Genomic DNA, 23,363 nt, shown 5'->3' with positions numbered 1-23,363 from the left:
TGATCCTACCCTAAAATCTGTTTTGTTTTCTCAAACCCCCAGATTTTACAGCCAGCCAGTGTCCGTCCCTGCTGCAAACATCCTCAAGCCCACCTCCCCCTGCCATTCCTGGCTCCAGGGCTGGGAGCAGGCAGCCTGGGCTCCTCCTCCCCCAGTCCCACTCCTTCATCTGCAGGGCAGCACCTCACCCCTCTGCTTCCTCCCATCCCCACAGCCTGTCCCAACCCAGGCTCTAGGAGAGACCCCCACAGCAGTGCCACAAACTGTGCTGTGACACACCTGTGACACTGAGAAGGCAGCAAGGACCTGCACAGCTCTCATTTCCACCCCAAGGCCCCCCTGCCACTGCTCAAAGCCAGGTAAAAGCCCCCTGGAATTAAGAAAATTATGCAAAATGTATTGAATAATCAACTGTCAGCTTTGAACCTCAACCATTCCCAGGGAATGACACAAAGCCTCCGGGGTGAAGCTCCTCTAAAAGGCAGCAACTGTCAGAAATGTCGACTTTTCCCAAAGAAAACATCAACAAATTCAAAACATTCATTTTTAAGGAAATAACACCAAAAACCCCCCAAACAATTAAAGCCAGAGATTGCAAAACCTTGCAGAATTACCCACCCAGACACTCTATTTGTACAATCCTTAATAAAAAATTATTTTCTGCTATTTTCTTGTAGTGATTCCAAGGAAAGCAGGCACAGGGAAATGCAGCAATTTCTGGAAAGCAGCATCTGACCCTCAGCACAAACAATCCAAAATGGCTCTAGCCCTTCCTGAGGCTGAGTCACGAATATCTGGGAGTCTCCATCACCTCCTGGATGTGGATCATGGATCATGCAGGACGCCCAGCCCTGCTCTGTAATCCCCAATTTAAAGGGATTCCAGTCCACAGACCACCAGCCCAGTTTACAAATGATCCACCCCTCCATCATCTGCAGCACCTCATGCCAAGTGATTTGGGAGTGATTTGGCTTCTCCTGTGAGGCTGCATCAGTTTGCTCCAGGGAATCAGTGAAGTGATTTAAGATTAGAGGATGGCTCTTGGAAGCTGCAAAATAAAACAGTGGCCAAGTCTTGAATCCAGAACCAACCCTGTCATTACTGGATACACAAGAAGCAGCAAATCACTGTTTTCCAAGAGATTAAATCCACCCTCAGCCTCAGACAGATCTTTAGGGAGGCTGAGGAGCTGGGAAAAGATGGAGAGTGAAGATGAGGAGGCAGCAGCTGGAGGTGAGGGGTTGTTAAGGTGATGGGATGAGTGGGGACAGCAGCTGGAAATCCTGGAAGAGATGCCTTGGTGATGGGAGAGTGAATCCTTGCACTCCTCTGCACTAACCAGCACTCCAGGGGGATCCACACCGAGGTACAACCAGCCCTGAGCATCCCAAGGAGGTGAGAGAAAGGAATGAAAGAAGCAGGGAAAAGCAACAGAACCAGCTGAGCCCATTTCCCTGGGATGTGCTGAGGGACCCAGCCCACCCAAGAGCTCATCCAGAGGCTCCTGCTGGGACCCACAGGGCTGCAGCAGCCAGTGCAAAGCACAGGTGCCAAGGTCAGGCCATCCTTCAGTCACACAAGCTCTACTCTGGTGAGGAGAAACAAAGAGCAGAGCTCTGTGCTCATGGTTCCAGAAAGCCATGGACAAAATCCACAGGGAAATGGAGGCACTGAAAGGAGGGGAGCTGAATGCACGCTGTAAGACACACAATGAAGCGCTGGGCTCTGATACACACACCCACATCTATAATTCACATCTCATATTTAGGGAAAAAAAATGTTATTCAGCATTTTTGCTGCCGGAATAAAGCCCAGGACAGCAGGAAAATTCAGGCACTTCTGCCTCAGCGTGGGATCACCTCTGACTTAAGCAGACAGTGAAAGCAGGAGGAATTTGGCTGGGAATCTGCTCCATATGGGAGCCTGTCACTTTAACTGTGGGCTCTCTCCTTCCTTCCCAACAACCTGTTATGTGTTTACCCCGGGGATGGCCCAATTAAATCTCGGTTTCAGAAGGGCACCAAGCACCAACAGGTGCTGAGAACATTTGGTGACACTGCACCCAGCTCTGGGTGCTTCCAGAGGCACCTTCCCTTCCCAACAGCCCCATTCCTGCTGCTCTGCCTTGATGGAAGGGGGGAAAACCCCAAGAAAATCAACAGGGAAAAAGTCTGTCAAGGCTTTCAATCTAGGAATAAAACCCAGACTAAATAATAAATAAATGTTTCCTAGAATAAGGAAACAAAGAGGGGAAAAGTCTATCAGGACTTGAAATTCAGGGGAAAACAAAGAGGGGGGAAAGTCCATCGAGACCTGAAATTTAGGGAGAAAAAAGAAGAAAACAAAGAGGGGAAAAGTCTATTAGGGCTTGCAGTTTAGGAACAAAACCCAAGGAAACAAAGGGGGGGGGATTCTAACAAGACCTGGAATTTAGGGGGGAAAAAGAAGAAAATAAAGAGGGGGAAAGTCTATCGAGACTTTCAGTTTAGGAATAAAACCTGAGGAAACAAGGAGGGGAAAAGTCTATCAAGAGTGGAAATTTAGGGGAAAAAAGGAGAAAACAAAGAGGGGGGAAAGTTTGTCAAGACTTGAAATTTAGGGGGGAAAAAAGAAGAAAACAAAGAGGGAAAAAGTCTATCAAGACTTTCACTTTAGGAATAAAACTCAAGGAAACAATGAGGGAAAAAAATCTATCAGGACTTTCAGTTGAGGAAGAAAAAATCCAAGGAAACAAAGAGGAAAAAAACTCCATCAAAACTTTCAGTTTAAGCACTCCTTTGCTTTTGCTTCCCCCAGGACACAGGGCAGGGATCCTGTCCAAGATGTGACAGCCTGTGCAGGGAGCTGTCCCTTTGGGAATCACCTCCGTGCTCAGGTACCTCCCCCCTGTGCTGGCATTCCCGTGGAGGCTGCAGGAATGATCTCCTGCAGTGATCCAGGTGTGAGCTCCCAAGGAGGCACCCCAGGATTTACTCCCTTAGCTTCCAGACTGTCTGCTCCTCCAGGAACAGGGTAGGACAGGAATTAAGGGTGAGTTTGAAGGAGAAATTAATTTTGAAAACCCCAAAACATTAAAAAAAATTCAATCACCATTTAATGCCAGTGCACAACGATGAGCAGAACCAGGACAGAACAGTCCTGTGAAGATTAAATGTAATTTTCCCCTGGCAAATGAAACAATGCAGGGCCTCATGGAGGGGCATCTCCTGCTTCACCCAAAATACTGGGACCTGGCAGGGTCTGCAGGACTGGGAGCTCAGCTCCCATTATCAGCTCCTGCTGCCCAGAAATGCCAGGCACGTGGGAGTCACTCCGGGAGAGGTTTCCAAAAGCTCACCAGGACTGTAAAATAGTCGTGGTGACACCTAAAAACAATCCCCTACCACACTTCCCTAGGAAAGCCAGGAAAAGCAGCTGGCACAACCTCCTGCACCCAGTGGAAGGGAGAGCAAGGAGACCATTTGACAGGGAATGTTTGTTTTCCTGAACTCCCATGACCACTTTTGGGGTTTTTAACGAAAAGGCCTCTAGAATTTGTTTACTCCTCAGCATTTAGTGCCCTAATGCCACTTCAGAACTGGGAATCTGGGAAGCATCACCCTACCAGACTACTCAGTCTTCCAAAAACTCTCCTCTGAGTCTAAGGAATGAGATGGGGAAATAATTAAAATGACCCCTATTTTTTATTCTTTTAAGCAGGGCTGGGATGTCAGGCTCCAACAGGCACTCTGCTCCAAGCAGCCCTAAGCAAATCCATATTTCCCAGTTTGAACTCCATGGCTGTGGCAATTCCATGATTAAACAGGTGCACTTGGCTTTCAGGCCTGCTCGAGGAGCCCCAGCTCCCAAATCCTCCCCATTCCAACTGACAAAGCAACAATGGGAGGGTGAACTTCCAGCTCCAGTCAATTTTTTGGGGAAAAAAAAACCATCCAGCCACCAGCAAAGACTCTGAATTCTGCTCTAAAAGCAGCAAGATGATACCCTTGGAAGTTGTCATTTAGACAACAAAGATTATTTATTTTCCTCCAGTTGGTTTGGGCAGAGATTTATGGATTTCGAGTTCTCCTGAAGACAGGCACCACCTCCCAAGCCACATTTACCTGATTTGATTTATAAACCACCACCTGTGACAGCATTTCTGGGAAAGAGGGGGGCTCTCCCAGTTCTGGGAAGGGGCTGCTGCCACGTCTTTGTGCATTGTGAAGCACCACCACACGATTCCCCTCATCCCTGGAGACCTCATTAAAACAGAGCCCCAGAAGTGGAGCAGAAAGAAGCGTAGCGTGACATTCGAAAATTTACATTCCAAGTTTCCAGAAATATCCGTCCTTTAAAACAAAACCAAACCCCAACAAAACAACAAAGGCCCACCAAACCCTACCAAAACAAGACATTCCAGTGCACACGCTCTTCCCTGGGGACAGGCCAAAGAGAACAAAGCCACGTGACGCCGCGATTGCTCAACGCCGCTCTTGGAAGGTGTTCAAGTGGGATGATAAGTGCGGGGTAAGCCTATAATGACCAGAAAAAGGAATTTATCCCAAATGTAAACTCTGTCCTACCCTTTGCCTCCACGGAGCAAACGCGGGTGGGGGAGTTTTGGGATTACAAAACGCTCTGCAGGTAAACTAAGGAGCTTTGTACCTTTATTCTCCTTGACTCAGGACGAGCCTAAAATTAGCAGGGAGTGCAACGCTCTGTGAGTTACGCTCCCGAACCCCTGGCTCTGCAAACTGGGCAGCACAGGGAGATTCAAACAAAGCTGGCCACTATTTATAATTCCTTTCAGGCACAAAACAGGGTGACACTTCCCTTTTCCAGCTCTGACGCTTAAAAATAGAGCTCGGGGACTACAAGGCAGCCAGCAGCGTTTCTCCACAAAAGGAGGAAAATAAATCAGCACTAAATAAACTCCCGGCCAAGGGGAAGCTGCGACAGCGCCACGGAACAATGAACCCCGGGCTGGAAGGGGAAACGGCCCCGGGCTTTGGGGGGGATGGGGGTGCTGGGGTGGGTCCCCCCATGGGTGTAAACACCCTGGCAGGGGCACCCCATCAGCTGCAGCCTCGCTCCGCCCCGGGCCCGGTTTCCGGGTAGTAACAGAGCAGCCAATCCGCGGAGTTGCGAGAGCTCAAGGCCTTTTCCCTGCAAACACGGCTCCGGGGCTGGCACTCGCCCCAAAACCGGGGGGAACCACAAAGGGGAGCCCCCGTTCTGCTGTCCCCAGGGTGGGAGCTACCTGGAGAGGCCTGGCCTGGAGCCCGGGGGCTTCCCAGTGGGAGAAGCCTTCCCCTCCAGGCCGCTGGCAAGCAGGCCCGGAGGTGTTTTGGGGAGCACGGAGCCTTCCTGCAAAACCCCTGCTCTGAAGGGTCTCAGGGCACCCAGGAAACTTGGGCTGGAGCCCCTCAAAAGGAGGAGGAGGGATTCGGGCTCTCTTTTCCCAGCCCCAGCACCACAGACTCGGTCTGGAGGGAGACAATGAGTGACAGGGAGCTGGAGCACATCCTGGTCCAGGAGATGATTAAACATCAGCTGCACACATTCCCGCAGAGCTCTGCCCTTCCTGCAGCCCCACGGAGAGCAGGCACCTCTCCCCTTCCCTCCTCACAAAGAGGCATCCACAAAAGGCCACAGACGTGGTAGGATTGAAAATAGGAACCATAAAAAGACCTCGCTCGGCTCCTAAACCTGTCAGAGCAGGAGAAGGCAGGAGTGTTATTCACCCTGCTCATGCCCCCTCCCTACTGGGAAAGGTAGCCCTTGGCAGGCCATAAATCCATACTATTATTCTCCGTTGGAGACGTGGAAAGGAGATGAAAAGGGAAACTGTAATGAAAATGGCAGCAAAAAGGGGAGGTAAAAAACCCCAAACAAAAACCCTCCACAGCAACAAAACCCTGAAAGCCCCAGGAGGAGATGCCCTCAAGCACATTCCTTCAGTCCCTTCCCTGGCCAGCACCGAGAGAGACCCTCCTCAAAGGAGAGCCTGATTTCAGATCAGCTTCCAGAGGGGGAGATTCCCCAGGGAAGCGTCTCGGGAGCCGGGGCCTAGCGAGCTGCTCACCCCGGGCGAGTCAGGCAGACAAACAAAAAAGGCTGGGGAGGGAGGGAGTGAGGGAGGAGTGCTGAGGAGTCATCTGACACATCCAACTTCCTAAGTTTGTTGTCCGCAGGAGACCGACTGCTCTAACCCTCACCCCTCGGAAAACAAGGAAAGCAGAGCCGACAACAAGAGCTTTGCTTTTGGAAAAGCCATTGGGGTTCCTTTTGTCAGGGGGCAGAAAGAGCAGGGCAGAAATTGCCCAGCACCGAGAGAAATCCCGGATATTCAGGGCTTCCCACCTACCCAGCTCCTAGAAACACACGGCAAAGCCACTTCGCAGGGAAAACCTGCTCTTTGTCCTCCAAAATGCTTCGATCGCTGGAGAAGCCGGCAAGGAACCGAACAAAAAAGGAAAAAAAAAAAAAAAAAAAAAGGAAAAGAGAGGGGGAGGGGAAAGGGAAACAGAGCAGCAGGCGATCAGGTTGGGCCTCGGCCCCTCTCCGGCCCGAGCTCTTTCCAGGGTATCCCTAAGAAAGGTTTTCCCCCCTCGCTGAACAGCTGGAATTCCCGACCCTCCTCCCGGTGCGATTAAGCATCGATCGCAATTGGCGGAGTCTGACATGTGTGTAACTTTAAACCCCCGGATAAAAATAGCTCCGATTCGAGCACCATCAGGGCTCATTTCCTATTTGCTTAAAAACAGGGCGAAAAATACACCGAGAGCAGCTTTGTGGGGAGAAAGGCGCTGCGCGAACGTCAGACAAGTTTCCTTCGATAAGACACAAACAGGAGCGCTGCTGCTGCTCCTCCCTCCCTCCCCCCCTTCCAAAAAAACACCACCAAATCCAGATAAGTTTGTTTATCTCTCTCTGGGAACTAAATCAGACCCGTTTCTCGACCCCTCGACAGCAGCAGGGCAGAGCCAGCAGCCCCGAGTCCTGCTGAGGGAGGTCGGGCACGTTCAGGAGTCTGATCCGAGAAACATTTCATCCACTCTTGTCATTGCTACCCTTTCCCGGCTCACACCGCCACCTTGTAAACAAAAACTATTAATAAAACAATCCCAGAACCGAATTCCCAATGGTATTTTTCAACGCCACCCACTCTCCAGACAGAGAGAAAAAAGGGATTCACCGCCCCGTAAAGGGCCAGGAATAAAAACAAGGAGGAAAAATATAAACAGATCTATGTAGGAAGAAGGGGAAAAATAAAAAGTAATAAAGCCTAACCAAACCTGGAGGGTTACATAAACCTCTTGGGAGACGGGCTCGGGCCCTGATGCCCTTCACCCACCCCTGGGTCTGCTGAGCCAGACCCCGAGGGACCCCCCCGTCCTCCCCAAAAAATCAAATCCCTAAGCCGGCACCAGAAGCTTCATGAACTGCGGGGTGAGAAGGGGGAATAAATAATAATAATAAACCCCACAAAAGCCTTTCTTTGGGCTGTGGCTGCTGGAACTGCTCTCCCCCTCCTCGCCCTTCCCAGGGCAGGCAAGGGGGGTGCGGGACACCCAGATTGGGGGGGGCATCACCGAGGGGGGTCTGCAGAGACACCCCCAGGGCCGCCTGTCAAGCCACAGAGGGGGAAAACCCCCCAAAATACGGCAGAAGGGGGGGGTTAGGCCTCCCCTGCTGAGGGGGGGAAGGCAGAACCGACCCCCGGCTCCGAGGAGAGGCCGCGGGGGTGCGAATGGGGGGGTTTGGAGGGCGACCCCGGCGGGGGTCCCCGGTGCCCCCCGCCCTCCCACCCCCCTGCAGGCCCGGCCGTGGGGGGAGGGGGGGGGGAATCCTCTTCCCCCGTGGGCCCGGGGAGGGGGCACGGCAAGGATACAGCTTGACCACGTCGGTGTCCATCCGCCTCTTGCCCGGGCTGGGGGACGACATGGTGGCCGCGGCCGCCCCCGGGGCTCCGGGCGGGCTGTCAGCGCCGCCGCCGCCGCGGGCCGGGGCCGCCCGGCGCCGAGGGGAGCGGGATAACGCTGGGCCGCGAGGCGCTGGGACCCGCCGCTGTCGCTGTCGCCGCTGCTGTCGCCGCTGTCGCCGACAGGGCCCCCCCGCGCCGCTCGCGCTCCCTCAGCCGCTCCGGCCGCCTCTGCTCCAGCCTCTCTCTGGACCCCTGACGTCACCCGCGGTGACGTCACCGCCCCGCGGCGCTACCATTGGCCGCGCCCTCAACGCTCCGCCGGCCCCCAGGCACGCCGGGAGTTGTAGTTCTGAGCGGGGAGGTGGAGGGGGAAATGATGGATGGGCCGCGGGTTCGAGGCCCCGCTGGGGCCGCAAGCTCCTGTTCCTCCCTTTCCAACGTGCCCCGCAATTCCCCACGGCTCCCCGTATTCCCCGCGTCCTCCCCGTTCCCCATGGATTCTGACACTCCTCTTATTCCACCAGCTCCATTTTGCCCGTTCCCACCACGGCCAGGGAACCACCTCATAAAATACGGGGTGCACCTATGTCAGGGCCTTGCAATTCCCATGGCTCCCCCATTCCCACTGTTTTTCCACAATTCCCCACGGCTCCCCCTGTTCCCACTATCTCCCTTGTTCCCCATGGATTCTGACACCCCCTTATTCCCCGATTTCCCGTTCCCACCGGGGTCAGGGAACCACCCCACAGCATATGGGGTTTGTCCATATAGAATATGGGGTTTGCCCACACAGCATATGGGGTTTGTCCATACAGAATATGGGGTTTGTCCATACAGAATATGGGGTTTGCCCATACAGAATGTGGGGTTTGTCCATACAGAAAATGGGGTTTGCCCATATAGAATGTGGGGTTTGCCCATATAGAATGTGGGGTTTGCCCATACAAAATGTGGGGTTTGTCCATACAGAATATGGGGTTTGTCCATATAGAATATGGGGTTTGCCTATATAGAATATGGGGTTTGCCCATATAGAATGTGGGGTTTGCCCATACAGCATATGGGGTTTGTCCATACAGAAAATGGAGTTTGTCCATATAGAATGTGGGGTTTGCCCATATAGAATATGGGGTTTGCCTATATAGATTATGGGGTTTGCCTATATAGAATATGGGGTTTGCCCATATAGAATTTGGGGTTTGCCTATATAGAATATGGGGTTTGCCCACACAGCATATGGGGTTTGCCCACGGCAATCCTGTTCAATCCAGGCAGGAATGTGGCAGCTGGCCAGGCCCCACAGCAGGAGTCACCACTCCGGATTTCCGCTGGGACATCACCAGAGCATTTCCCTGTGCCTCAGTTTCCCCAGCCGGATGATGACAGCACTAATGGGTGTCTCCCAAACTGATGGGATTCCTGACGGTGTGGAACCTCCCCACCCCACATTCCTGACCCCGGCATCATCCCATAAATCTGCCCTGGTGCTTCCTCCCCCTGTGGGGAGGAGACACAGCCAAAGAATCCCAAAAAAGCTCCTCCATTTAATGCCCCAACATGCCCCGAGTTTGGCAGGGGCAGGAGGTGACATCACCTGGAGGGACTCAAATCCACACCCCACATTCCAGGGGGGAATGTGGCAGGGGAACGGGGTTCTGGAAAACTTGGGATAGAGGATCCTGTATTTCCCAAGCTGCAATATTCCCTGACTAGTTCCAAGCAACTGGGAGAACTGGGCAGGGAAAAACAAGGATTTTACCATAATTTCTTGGACTGCTTCTATTCCATCTGTGAAACACCAGCTTTGAAGCACCAGGGATTATTCCAGGATGTCAGGGACTACAACAGCACCCTGCTCCTTTTTGGAACACCTCAAGGCCACTCTTACAGCACCCAAACCTTGGAATGTGGGTGCAGAGGGAATTTTGGGGATCCTCTGGAAATTGGGATGGAGGGGTTGTGGCTGGGTTTGCCACCCTGGGATGGGAATACCGTCCTCTCTGGATTGGGTGCATCCCATGATTTGTGGGGTGGCTCCCTGACAGAGATGGGGGAGCCAGGAGAATCCATGGATAGGGAATGCAGGGAATAGAGGGAGCCAAAGGGAGCTGCTGGAAACCACTGGAAATGGGGAAAGCAGAGTTCCAGGGAGATGTAAGGAATGAGGAAAGCATGGGGGGCTGCTGGGGGATCTGTGGGTCCAGGCAGCTGGAGAAGGGGCTCTTCCCTGCCCATCCCAGGCACTTCCCAGCCCCTCCTCCTCCCTCTGGATTGGGGGTATCCCCATTTCCACCCCAACTCCCAGCCCAGCAGGGCCATGGGGTGCAGCAGCCCCTCATTAGGGCTCTGTAATTAGGGAAAGGAAGGGAACCCACCCAAATTCAGGGCCTGCTGCTTCCCATGGGATCCCAAAACGGTGGATCCCAGGAGAAGCCCCCGGGTGGGCAGGTGCTCCCCTAAGTTTTGGGGTTCAGGGAGGGGCAGGATCAGCCCTGACCAAGGCAGCACTGCATTCCCAGGCACAGGGCAGCCAGAATCCCAAAATCCATCCAAGGCCATGAGACAGGTGAAACCTCAGAGCTGGGACTGGGGAAATGGAGGCAGGAGATCCTTTCCTCAAAAAAAAAAAAGAAAAAACAAAAAACAAAAACCCTAAAGGAATGACATATCCCTGTGCCTCCACCCACAGCACAGACCTGGAGGGAGGAGATCCAACTGTGCCAGGTTGTCCGTGGAATCCCAGCCCTTCTCAAAGCCCCTTCTCCAACATCCTCAAGGATGGAGATGAAACCACTCCCTTCCCAGCAGCCCAAGCCATGGAAACTCCCCTCTTCCCAGGTTTTGGGAATCCCACCCTCCAACCAGAGGGATTCATCACCCCAAACTGGCCATCAGCAGGGGGACAGGGACTGAGGCAATGGAAAGGTGCCCACAGCAGGCAAAGGAGACAACAGAATGTGGAGTGGGAAACAGGGAGGCAGTGGGATGTTGATCCCACAAGGACAAGAATCCCAAGGGATACAGGAGCCACACCAGGCCCTGACCTCCTCCCGCCCTGGGAAAAAGCACCACGCCAGCAGGAAGGAAAAAGAAAAAACAACAAAAATGAAATGTTTATTCCCACCTGGCATCATTCCTGGGGAGGTGACAATGTCCCCTTGTCACCCCAGGGGCCCACAGCACATCCCAGCTCCAGGCAGCCCTCGCAGGGAGGGACACAGCAGCAGTTTGTGAAGGCTCCAGCAGGGCAGTCAGGGAGGGGGATCCCAGCGTGGCCAGGGCTGCCTCTCCCGGGCACGGAGCTGCCGCAGGAGCCACCAGAGCTGTGGGTGTGTCCCCCTTTGGGTGTGTCCCCCTGCCCCGTGCTGGCTCCCAGAGGCAGCAGCGTGCTCAGGAGGAATTCATGCTCTCCCACTGCCGGAAGATGCGGAACACCTTGCAGGACTTCTCCGAGAGGCTCTGGAAAAGATGGGAACAGAGCAACAAGAGCCACATGTCAAGGCACTGGAGCAGGACCTGCAACTGCCACTGGCAAAGGGCACGAGGAGAAACTGCAGCAAAAAATCCAAAATATCCCAGCTGGCTGCCAGGACAGCCCTTTGTTCCTTATCTTCACAATCCCAGTTTGCCAGCTGGAGGGGAGAACAAGGAGACCACAAGCAAGAAGCAGGAAGGGACCCCAAAAAGCAGGAAGAGACTCCAACCATCCCCTGCTCCAGCTGGGTCTGGTGCCTCTGACTTGTGACTGGTCCTGCTGGACCATCTGGAGCTTTCCTGGCACATGGCAGAATCACAGAATCATGGATTGGTTTGGGTTGGAGGGACATTAAAGATCACCCAGTTCCAACCCCCTGCAGTGGGCAGGGACACCTCCCACTAGAAGGGACCTGTTGGGGACACAAATCCCACGAAAGCACCAGGACAAATGCTGAAGGGGGAATGCTCCACCGCTCCCCTGAGCTCCAAGTGAAGCAGGAAGGAGCTGGCAGGACCAATCCAAGTGGATAATGAGATCCAGGGAGGCAGCAGCTGCTCCACAGCCACATGGGGAGGGAGTTGTGGCCCAGCAAAGCTGGCACCCCAAGAGCCTGGAGCCAGGAATGGGGATGGCTGCAGAGAGGAGCTCAGGGGACACTCTGGGGAATGAAACCAGATCTTGGGCAGCACTGTTATTTATAGCAGCTCCAGCAGCTCCAGCACAGCCCAGCCTTGGATGGAGCCTGGCTGTGGGAATGCCAGGGCTCATGCTCTGCAGCTTGCTCCTTGTCACCTGGCTGGGACTGATCCCAAACAAAACCCACCCATCCCAAATTTTTGCTGCCTGGACAAGTTGGGACGCCCCAGGCTCACCACTGGCTCCGTTTCGGGCACTGTGTCACATTTTTGGATGCCAAGGAGCCTCTTCAGCACCACTTCCCAGCCTGGCTCGGCCTTCCCAGGCTCCTTCTCTGTCTGGGATGTAGCATCTTCCAGGGATTCCTCTCCCTCCCCAGTGCTGACCCAGGGACACCAATCACGGTGCTGAGAGCTGGGGTGAAAGAAGCTCCTCATGGAAGTGTCCTGGGAAGCGAGGAGGTGACAGAGAAGGGACACAACAATGCCATGCTTTAGAGACTCCAAGAAACCCTCTTGGTGCCCAAAGCCCAGCCCAATGGCAGATCCCTGGATCAGGAGCTCCCTGCCCGGGTCACTCACCGAGCTGCTGGAGGAGCAGAGCCGCGCGCGCTTGGCCCTGCGGACAGGGCTGGATGGCACTTCCATGGTGTCCCCCTGTCCCATGCTCCGGGTCACGGGACGGCTCCTCAGGGCGGGGCTGCTCACATCCAGCTCGCCCCTGTCCATGGAGCTGGGAGAGTCCCAGCCCCGGGGGCGGGCCACGGCTGGGGACGGGCTCTTCTCGTGCTGCTGGGGGCAGAAACGGCCTCCATGGAGCTCCTCTGCTCACCAAAGGGCCTTGCCCGGCTCCAGGCCTCCTCAGCCACCCCACAGGAGCCCTTCCCACCACATGGATGTGTCCACTGGACATGGGGGAGGGATTTGGAGCACCTCTGCTCACCAAAGGGCCTTGTCCTGCTCCAGGCCTCCTCAGCCACCCCACAGGAGCCCTTCCCACCACACAGATGTATCCACCAGATGTGGGTGAGGGATCTGGAGCACCTGGAGCTGGCCAAAGGTCCCTGCCCTGCCCAGAGAGCCCAGGATGTACCTGCTCAGATGCTGGGTCCTGGCTCCGTGTCAGCATCCTGCGTGGGGAGGTGGGGACGGGCGGGAAGCGCTCGGGAGCAGCCGGGGTGGTGCTGCTGGAGCCACAGGGATCCAGCTCTGGAGCTGCAGCAGATTCCAGCTGGTGGAAGCCCCACAGCCCCACCTTCCTCATGCAGCGGGAGCAGGTGATCACCGAGAGGTTCATGGAGCCCGAGGCAGCGCTGCAGGGACAGAGCCAAGTCATGGGATCCTCACGGGATCCTCACGGGATCCTCGTGGGAATCCTCATGGGAATCTGCATGGGATCCTCACGGGAATCCTCACGGGAATCCTCACGGGAATCCTCACGGGATGCTCGTGGGAATCCTCATGGGATCCTCATGGGATCCTCATGGGATCCTCATGGGAATCCTCATGGGAATCCTCATGGGAATCCTCATGGGATCCTCATGGGATCCTCATGGGATCCTCATGGGAATCCTCATGGGACCCTCATGGGATCCTCATGGGAATCCTCATGGGACCCTCATGGGAATCCTCATGGGGTCCGTCATGGAATCCTCATGGGATCCGTCATGGAATCCTCATGGGATCCGTCATGGAATCCTCATGGGAATCCTCATGGGAATCCACATGGGAATCCTCATGGGACCATCATGGGAATCCTCATGGGATCCTCATGGGAATCCTCATGGGAATCCTCATGGGAATCCTCATGGGAATCCTCATGGGATCCTCATGAGACCCCCATGGAATCCTCATGGGAATCCTCGTGGGATCCTCATGGGACCCTCATGGGAATCCTCATGGGAATCCTCATGGGACCCTCATGGGAATCCTCATGGGGTCCTCATGGGAATCCACATGGGAATCCTCATGGGACCCTCATGGGAATCCTCATGGGGTCCTAACGGGACCCTCATGGGATCCTCATGGGAATCCTCATGGGAATCCTCATGGGAACCGTCATGGGAACCGTCATGGAATCCTCATGGAATTCTCATGGGAATCCTCATGGGACCCTCATGGAATCCTCATCAAATCCTCATGGGATCATCATAGGATCCTCATCTAATCCTCATGGAATTCTCATGGAATTCTTGTGGAATCCTCATGGAATCCTCATGGGATCACAGGACGGGTTGAAATGGATCTTAAAGCTCATCTCATTCCAAGCCCTCATGGGCAGGGACACCTCCCACTATCCCAGTTTGCTCCAAGCCCTGTCCAACCCAGCCTTGGACACTTCCAGGGTTAGGGAAAGTTAGGAGAGGTGGTCAGGGATAAGCCTGGACTTGGAAAAGTCAGGGAAATAAGTCCATTAAATCCCATTTATGATGTTGATTTAAACTGGCCCAGTTGTGTTTTGCCTTGCCAGGAAGCAGGAACAGAGGGGGAAAAGAGGGAAAAAAGTGGTAAAACAAGGGAAGTGGGAATGCAGTGGAAAAGTGTGAAAATAGTTAAAAAAGGGAAGCAGGATCCTAATAAAAAAGAGGGGAAAGAGTGGTAAAATAAGGGAAGCAGGAATGTAGGGGAAAAGTGGGGAAATGGTTAACTAAGGGAAGCAGGATCCTAGTGAAAAAGAGGAAAAATTGGAAAATAGTGACAACAAAGGAAACAGGGGAGTAGTGAAAAGGACAGAAAATGGGAAAATAAAATCAGGTAGGCAGAAGCATGGTGAAAAAGAGGGAAAATAGTGAAAAAAGGGATACTGCACATTCCACAGGAGGAACATTCCACATCCCTCCAGCCTCCAAGAGCTTTCCTGGCCAGCCCAGAGTGTGAGGGACATTCAGGCCCAGCCCTGCAGCCCTGCCCACCTGCAGGTCCAGCCACACAGCGCCAGGATGCAGGCAGGAACGTGCACCTGCAGGATTTCCGTGGAAAACTTCCCAGGAGCCTTCTCTCCCTCTGTCCCTTTGTGCTCCAGCTCCTCTCCGATGAGCTGGAGGAGCCGAGTGATCCTTTCCTCTGTCAGGGACTGCAGAGCAAGGGGATAAAATGCACTGGTTTTACTCCCAAATCCTGCCCCACATGGAGAACAATCCCTTTTGCACCCCCAGCTCTGGGGAAGGCACTCAGAGCAATCCTGCCTGCCTCTGGCTCCCCATTCCATGCAGTGTGCCCAGCACCAGCTGCTCCCTGAGGAGGAGCAGGTCCCACCCTGCCGTGCCTCCGGGAGTCCCCGGTGCTTTCCCAGCTCAGCCAGCCCTAAAGCACCCCTGGGTTGTGGAATCCTCATGGGATCCTCGTGGAATCCTTGTGGAATGTTGATCCTGAGTGACCCAAAAGGAAAGGCTCAGTATTCCCACATGGCAGCACCTGGCAGGCAGCAGGAATGTGCTCCCTGTTCGCTTCCAGGGCAATTGCAGCCAGGAAAATTGAGAAGTGGGGAGGACACTGCCTTGTGAGATAACGAGGAGTTCATTAATTAGGGCACTCAGAGCAATCCTGCCTGCCTCTGGCTCCCCATTCCATGCAGTGTGTCCAGCACCAGCTGCTCCCTGAGGAGGAGCAGGTCCCACTCCTGCCGTGCCTCCGGGAGCCCCCGGTGCTTTCCCAGCTCAGCCAGCCCTAAAGCACCCCTGGGTTGTGCTGAATGGATGAAGATTCCCTGGATCCCACACAGCTCCTGCCTGCCCAGAGCCATCTGCTCCCTGGCAAAGGAGTGTCCAACAGCCAGACTTGGCTGCAGCAGAGCAGGGCCACGACAGGTTCCCGCTCTGACAATTCCACATTTGTTCCTGGCTTTCCCTGCTTTTCCCTCCTGCCTGCGGAGCCTCCTCTGGCTCCTTCACCTTCCCAGGTCTCTGCCCACACCTCAGGTTCAGGGTGGCAGCCCCTGGCATCCCAAATTCCTGTCTCCAGACATCCCAGCAAAAGGAGTGATCCGTGGGCTGCCCCTTCTCATGGAGGGCTGGAGCTGCCAGGGAGAGCTCCCAAAGGAGTCTGTGGGATCCCAAATCTGGACCCTGGGAAAGGTCCAGAGTGGGAACCAGACACACTTCCCAGCTGATGAGGCATTCCAAACCCTTCTTTACACGTTTCCATGGTGGAACCACCACATGGGGAATGCCCAAAGGGAAAAATCAGGTGGGAGCAGATCCCTCACACACACACAGGCTGAAATCCCTGATTTTGGGTGGGCCCAGGCTCATCCCTGGAGCCTGGAATGCTGCAGATTTTGGGAGCAGGAGGGAACTCACCATGTTCTTCAGGTCTTCTGGTTTGAGGGAGGGCAGCTGCAGCTCCAGCTGACACAGGCTCTGGAAGCGATCCAGGAAGTCCTGGAGAAGGACTCGGGGCTCGTCCACCAGCAGCCTGGCAAAGCGATCTGGGGAGGGCAGAGCTGGGCTCAGCATTGCCAGCCCCCCTCAGCCCACAGGGAAAGGCAGGGCACAGCCCAGCCAGGCTCTCCAGGTAAATGCACTGATGGGATAAGAGGGAGTGACCTTAAGCTGAAGGAGGAAAAGTTTAGGTGGGATCTTGGAATTCCTGTTTGGGCTGGAACTGCCAGAGCAGCTGGGGCTGCCCCTGCATCCCTGGAATGCCCAAGGCCAGGCTGGATGGGGTTTGGAACAACCTGGGACAGTGGGAGGTGTCCCTGCAGTGGCACTGGAGGGGCTCTGAGGTCCCTTCCAACCCCAACAATTCCATGATTATTTTCTTGGCTTTTAGAGGAAAAGCTCAGCACAGCCTTTTCCCTTCACAGCATTCCCAAGCAGCACAGCTCCCAAGACAGGATCTATCCCTCTCTGAGCATTCCATGACACCCAACCCCCCCTGTCCCCTCCCAGGTACGACCCCAAACCATTTCAACTGCTCCAGAGGCACCCAAAGGTCAGGAAAAGCTGGATACAGCCCTGGGGCTTTCATCTGCTGAGGCTGCTCAGGGATGTTGCCTTCCTGCTGTATTCCAACATTCCCACAGGGCAAAGGAGAGTGTGATGGCAAGAACAACAATGGAAAGGGGGGAAAAAAATGGGAATAATGCAGGAATCTGAGGCACCCACCTGGGCAGGGGCTGTCTGGCCAGAAGCAGAACTTCTCGTGGGCAGTGCTCAGGGCCTTCCTGAGCTCCTCACAGCGTTCTTTGTCTGCAGGGAAAAACTCAGGGGTACTGCCCTGCACAGCCACCTGCTCAGGGAATGGCCAGGAAAAGCAAGCCAGGAGAGGAAGCCACCAGGATGGCAGAGTTCCCTGGGATGCTTTCCCAGGATTTCCCAGGATGCTGCCTGAGGCTGGAGGCTGCACAGCCTGAAGCTTCACCTCAGACTGCTGGAATCCTGGAGGCTGAGAATTTTAAACTCTATGTGCCTTTCAGCACAGAAAGTTCAAAATTCTCAGCAGCCAGGATTCCAACCTCAGACTTCCCCCCTTTTCCCACCAAGAGGAATTCCAGGCTCCCTCGGGCAGCTCCAAATGTCACCTCAGCAGTTCCACCTGCCCACAGCCAAAATCCCTCCCTTTCCCAGGCACAGGAGCAGGGGAGCCTGTGGAAAAACAGCCCCAGCCAACCACGGGCACAAAACCTGCTGGATCCTGCCAGTTTCTCCTCCTGGGATGCTGCCAACCCCTGGCTGAGCTGATCCCTCCACCCCGGCTGCAGGAGCCAAATCCCAGCCATGTCTGGAAATCTAACTTCCCCCAAAAACCCAAAAAAAGATCTAACATTTAATTTCACTTACACTTTCAGAACCAAATAATTTTTTTTTCAATTTGTTTTTCACTGCCTCCTCCCCATCTTTGATTATTTTAGATTTTCCTAACCCAGTGTGATTTCCAATGGAATAATTAGGCCAAGGTTTATTTACCAGAGATAATCTGAATAAATAGGGAATGTTGATCCTGAGTGACCCAAAAGGAAAGGCTCAGAATTCCCACATGGCAGCACCTGGCAGGCAGCAGGAATGTGCTCCATGTTTGCTTCCAGGGCAGGAAAATTGAGAAGTGGGGATGACACTGCCTTGTGGGATAACGAGGAGCTCATTAATTAAATCTCACATTGTGATTTCTGCCTGAATGGCTTTGGTGAGCAGCAACCACCAATCAATTTTTCCACACCGGAAAAATTCAGTGGAGGATCAGGGAAGCAGATCCAGGAATTGGGAAAGAAAAGAGAATTTTTAAAAGGATTTTCAGATCCTTAAATGCATCCAGAGGGAAACGAGGCTGGAGAAATGGCTGGAAAACCTGGAAAGAGGCTGAGAGCCTTGGGATTGTTTGGAGAAAAGGAGGATGAGGGGTGAACTCTGCACCTTCTGGAGGAGGGAAGCGCTGAGCTCTTCTCCCTGGAATCCTGTGGCAGGACTGGCATGGAATTCCAGCATGGGAATGGCTCAGAGCTGCACCAGGGGAGGCTCAGGCTCAACATGAGGAACTATTTCTCTACCAAGATGATCCAACTCTGGAACAGTCCAAGAGGTGAGCAGTGCCCCAAGCCTGGAAGTGTTTCAGATGGTTTTGGATAATTCCCTCTGCTCTGATTTGAGGTTTGGAACCTCTCTGGGGTTTTCCAGTCCTTAAGGGATGGCTACAAAGAGGATGGAGGGTCTCCTTTCCATAGAGAGGACAAGGAGCAGTGGGGACAGGGTGTGCTGGGAGAGGTTTTATCCCAGCATAAAAAAGCCATTTTTTACAGTGAGAATTCCATCATTCCCCGGGGCCACCATTCCTTGGAACCATCGTGTCATGGAATCATCATTCCCTGGGATCATCATTCCTGGCACTATCATTCCCTGGGACCATCATTCCTGGCACTATCATTCCCTGGGACCATCATTCCTTGGAACCAGCATTCCCTGAGATCATCATTCTTTGGGATCATCATTCTTTGGGATCATCATTCTTTGGGATCATCACTCCCTGAAACACCATTCCTAAGGAATATCATTCCCTGGGAGTATCATTCCTTGGAACCAGCATTCCCTGAGATCATCACTCCCTAAAACACCATTCCTAAGGAATATCATTCCCTGGAAGCACCATTCCTTAGGACCCTCATTCCTGGCACCATCATACTCTGAAACCATAATTCCCTGAAAGCATAATTCCTTGGAACCATCACTCCATGATATCATCATTCCTGGCACCATCATTCCCTGGAACCATAATTCCTTGGAATCATCATTCCCTGGAACCATTCCCTGGACACCAGGACAGAAGAGGAGGAGCTTTAAGACCCCTCCCAACCCAAACTCCCCACCATCCCAGGACCTCTCCCAGCTGGAATTCCCTGACACAAAACAGGATTGATTATCCCATCCCCAGCCCAACACCACCCACTGGCCCTGAGCTGCTTTCCCAACCTCCGCGCCCCTGGAAGCCGCCGCGCCCCGCGACCCCACAACCCCAAATCCCCCAAATCCCAAACCCCAGCTGCTGGCTGTCCCCACTCACAGTTGCTGAGGTCGAAGGCGAGCTGCAGGCTCATGCACAGGTAGGCCTGGCAGCTGGAGCACCTCAGCATGTCACACTCCACGCTGACCCAGCCGAAGCGCGCGCACACCAGCGGGGACAGCGCGGCCGGCTTGCCCGCCCACTTCAGGGGGTCCGCCCGTCAAGGAGACACCACAGCTCCAGAATTCCTGACAAGGGCCACAATTCCCAGGGCTTCTGGGCTGGGGGAACATTCCCTGGGAGGGAGAGCTTGGGGCGGGCTGCAGCTGGCTCAGGGGAGGCACAGGGACAGGAGAGCAGGGCAGGAACGCAGGGAACGGCAGGAGCTGGGCTGGGGGGAGTTTAGGAGAAGGCTGGATTTAGGAAAAGGCTGGATTTAGGAAAGGCTGGATTTAGGAAAAGCTTGGATTTAGGAAAAGGCTGGATTTAGGAAAGGCTGGATTTAGGAAAAGCTTGGATTTAGGAAAAGTTTGGATTTAGGAAAAGGCTGGATTTAGGAAAAGCTTGGATTTAGGAAAAGCTTGGATTTAGGAAAAGGCTGGATTTAGGAAAAGGCTGGATTTAGGAAAAGGCTGGATTTCAGGAATAGGTTTGGTTTAGGAAAAGGCTGGATTTTATGGAAAGGCTGGATGTCAGAAAAAAGTTGCATTTCAGGGAAAGGCTGGATTTTAGGAAAAGGCAGGATTTGGGGAAAAGGTTGGATGTGAGGAAGAGGCTGGATTTAAGGAAGAGGTTTGATTTAGGAAAAGCTTGGATTATTTAGGAAAAGCTTGTAGGAAAAGTTGAGATTTTAGGAAGAGGCTGGATTTCAGGAAAAGGTTGAATTTTATGGAAAGGCTGGATTTTGGAAGAAGGTTGGATTTTAGGAAGAAGCTGGATTTTAGGAAAAGGCTGGATTTAGAAAAAAGCTGGATTTTAGGATGAGCCTGGATTTTAGGAAAGGCTCTTCCCCAGAGGGTGCTGGGGCACTGAGCCTTCCCCAGGGAATGGTCACAGCTCCAAAGCTCCAGGAGCCTTTGGACAACTCTCAGGGACAGGGAGGAATTTTGGGATATCCCTGCAAGGCCAGGAATTGGATCAATGATCCCTCTGGCTCTTCCCCCACAATTCCAAGCTGGAATTCCCAGCATCCCAAAGGATATGGTGAATGTTTCCACCCTGCTGAAATAGGCCTCCCTGCTGGCAGATTCCAAGGAAGGAGCCTCCAGCTGGGAAGGTCCATTGGCTTGATCTGAGCAGTCCGACGTGTCCTTCCTGAAAGGAAAATCAGCAGGGGAAACTCCTGGGAAAGGCTGGAGTTGGGAACAGGCTGGAGTTGAGGAAAAGGCTGGGTTTTGGGAAAGGCTGGAGTTGGGAACAGGCTGGGTTTGGGAAAGGCTGGAGTTGGGAACAGGCTGGGTTTGGGAAAGGCTGGAGTTGAGGAAAAGGCTGGGTTTGGGAAAGGCTGGAGTTGGGAACAGGCTGGGTTTGGGAAAGGCTGGAGTTGGGAATAGGCTGGGTTTGGGAAAGGCTGGAGTTGGGAATAGGCTGGGTTTGGGAAAGGCTGGAGTTGGGAATAGGCTGGGTTTGGGAAAGGCTGGAGTTGGGAACAGGCTGGAGTTGGGAAAGGTTGGAGTTGGGAAAGGTTGGAGTTGGGAACAGGCTGGGTTTGGGAAAGGCTGGAGTTGGGAACAGGCTGGAGTTGGGAAAGGTTGGAGTTGGGAACAGGCTGGGTTTTGGGAAAGGCTGGAGTTGGGAACAGGCTGGGTTTTGGGAAAGGCTGGAGTTGAGGAAAAGGCTGGGTTTGGGAAAGGCTGGAGTTGGGAACAGGCTGGGTTTTGGGAAAGGCTGGAGTTGGGAACAGGCTGGGTTTGGGAAAGGCTGGAGTTGGGAACAGGCTGGGTTTGGGAAAGGCTGGAGTTGGGAACAGGCTGGGTTTTAGGAAGAGACTGGATTTTAGGAAAAGGCTGAATTTAGGAACAGGTTGGATTTTGGGAAACATTGGATTTTATGAAGAGTGGATTTAGGAAAAGGCTGGATTTTGGGAAAAGGCTGGATTTCAGGAAAAGCTTGGATTATAGGAAAAATTGGGATTATAGGAAAAGACTGGATTTTGGGAAAAGATCGGATTTAAGAAAAGGTTGGATTTTACCAAAAGGTAGGATTTTGGGAAAATGCTGGATTTTAGGAATAGGATTAAAAACAAACCCCAGAGCACTTCCTAACCCCCCCATCCCCCAGGCTTGTCCTGACAAGGATCTGCTCCAGAGCTCCCCATTCCCAGCTTTTAATTAATTCCTAATAAAACAATGAACAAATAAAATTCCAAGGGTGCCTCGAACGTGTCCCCAGTGAGAGCTGGGCCAGTGGGATCTGGGACAAGGAGGGAACAGGGATTTGTTCAGTTCAGGGATGGCCGGGACAAGGGAGCCCCTGAGACACCCCCAAAGCTCAGCCCCCACTGCTCCCAGTGCCTCCCAGTAACCCCTGGGACTCCCAGTGCCCCACCGAGGTGTGACCACCGTGACCAGGACATGGCCACTTCAGGCCATGGGGACTCCACGGGTCACTTACCTGGGCTGCCCTCCAGGGCTCCCAGTACCCTCCCAGTGCCTTTCCAGTGCCCCAAGAATGCTCCCAGTACCCCGAATACCCTCCCAGTACTCTGAGTACCCTCCCAGTGCCCCCAGTACCCTCCCAGTGCCCTGCCAGTGCTCCGGTGTCCCTAGTACCCTCCCAGTGTCCCCAGAGACCTCTCAATGCCCCCAGTACCCTCCCAGTACCCTGAGTACCCTCCCAGTACCCTAAGCATGCTCCCAGTAACCTGAGTACCCACCCAGTTCCCTGAGTACCCTCCCAGTGCCCTCCCAGTACCCCCAGTACCCTCCCAGTGACTTTCCAGTACCCTGAGTACCCTTCCAGAGCCCCCAGTACCCTCAGTGCCCCCGGTGCCCTGCCAGTGTCCCCAATACCCTCCCAGTGTCCCCAGTACCCTCCCAGTGTCCCCAGTGCCCTCCCAGTGTCCCCAGTGCCCTTAGTACTTTTCCAGTAACCCCCGTCCCTCCCAGTGCCCCCCGTACCCTCCCAGCGCCCCCAGTACCCTCCCAGCGCCCCCAGTACCCTCACAGTGCCCTCTCAGTGCCCCCAGTACCCTCTCAGTGCCCTCCCAGTGCCCCAGTCTCTGTTTCAACAGCTGCCTTCTTGTCCTTCCAGTATTCCCAGTGTCCCTGAGTCCCTTCAATGTTCTCAGTGCCCCTGAGTCTCTCCAGTATTCCCAGCGCCTCCCAGTCCCACCAGTGCCCGCTCCCAGCCCTCCCGGTGCTCCCCAGTCGCTCCCAGCTCGTTTCCCCGCTCTCCTCTCCCGCTATCTCTCCCCAATAATAATTCCCAGCGCCTCCCAGTCCCCTCCAGCCTCGCTCCCTCCGACTCCAACCCCCTCCCAGGACCCCAAATAACACCGAGGGGTCCCCGATTCCCTCACGAGTCCCCAGCCCTTCCCCTCCCCTCACACGGCCGGGCCTCCCCCCGACTCCCGCTCGGTGCCAGCGAATCCCCCCGCCGCCTGCCCTCACCCGCCGGGCCCGGGCCCCTCGGTGGCGATGCCGCCGTCGATGAGGTCACGGATCTGCCGGGGGGTAACGGGGGGCGGCCGCCCTCGGTTCCCCCCGGCCGCCGCCGCCACCGCTCCCCCGGCGCTGGGCGCCGCCATTTTGGTCCCTCCCTCCCGTCACGGCCCGGGAAACGCGGGCCCGCACGAACGTTCCGCTCGCGCACGATCGTTCCGCCCGCGGCGAGGGGTCGCTCATGGCCTCGCGCAGCCCCCGCGCGGCCTCCGGAACCTCGCGAAGGGCTCGGGGGGCGCCGGCACCCC

General features: G+C 54.4%; 2 protein-coding genes across 3 annotated transcripts in view; both read right to left on the bottom strand.

The window, feature by feature from the left end:
• Positions 1 to 8,131, bottom strand: part of UBE2H (ubiquitin conjugating enzyme E2 H) — a 47,648-nt gene extending 39,517 nt beyond the window's left edge. The window contains exon 1 of the mRNA XM_059847628.1: positions 7,877 to 8,131. Coding sequence (XP_059703611.1) covers positions 7,877 to 7,929 — 53 coding nt within the window. The 5' untranslated portion in view covers positions 7,930 to 8,131. The remainder of the gene's footprint in view (positions 1 to 7,876) is intronic.
• Positions 8,132 to 10,993: 2,862 nt separating this feature from the next.
• ZC3HC1 (zinc finger C3HC-type containing 1) lies at positions 10,994 to 23,310 on the bottom strand. Of its 2 annotated transcripts, none has more exons than XM_059847623.1 (10): positions 23,065 to 23,310; positions 20,657 to 20,767; positions 19,514 to 19,665; positions 17,128 to 17,211; positions 16,321 to 16,448; positions 14,935 to 15,095; positions 13,116 to 13,335; positions 12,605 to 12,814; positions 12,260 to 12,469; positions 10,994 to 11,368 (listed from the first exon to the last, which is right to left on the bottom strand). In XM_059847623.1, the coding sequence occupies exons 1-10, from the start codon at positions 23,199 to 23,201 to the stop codon at positions 11,300 to 11,302; spliced, it is 1,482 nt and encodes a 493-aa protein (XP_059703606.1). In that variant the 5' UTR covers positions 23,202 to 23,310; the 3' UTR covers positions 10,994 to 11,299. The 2 variants fall into 2 exon arrangements, with proteins under 2 accessions (XP_059703606.1, XP_059703608.1); XM_059847625.1 differs by having other exon boundaries at positions 12,605 to 12,811; positions 23,065 to 23,305.
• Between the last annotated feature and the right edge of the window lie 53 nt (positions 23,311 to 23,363).

This window comes from Haemorhous mexicanus, chromosome 5, assembly GCF_027477595.1.
Source record: "Haemorhous mexicanus isolate bHaeMex1 chromosome 5, bHaeMex1.pri, whole genome shotgun sequence".
Taxonomy (NCBI): Eukaryota; Metazoa; Chordata; class Aves; order Passeriformes; family Fringillidae; genus Haemorhous; species Haemorhous mexicanus.
Note: the sequence above shows the minus strand (reverse complement) of the source record. Positions and strands in the feature narration are given on the sequence as shown.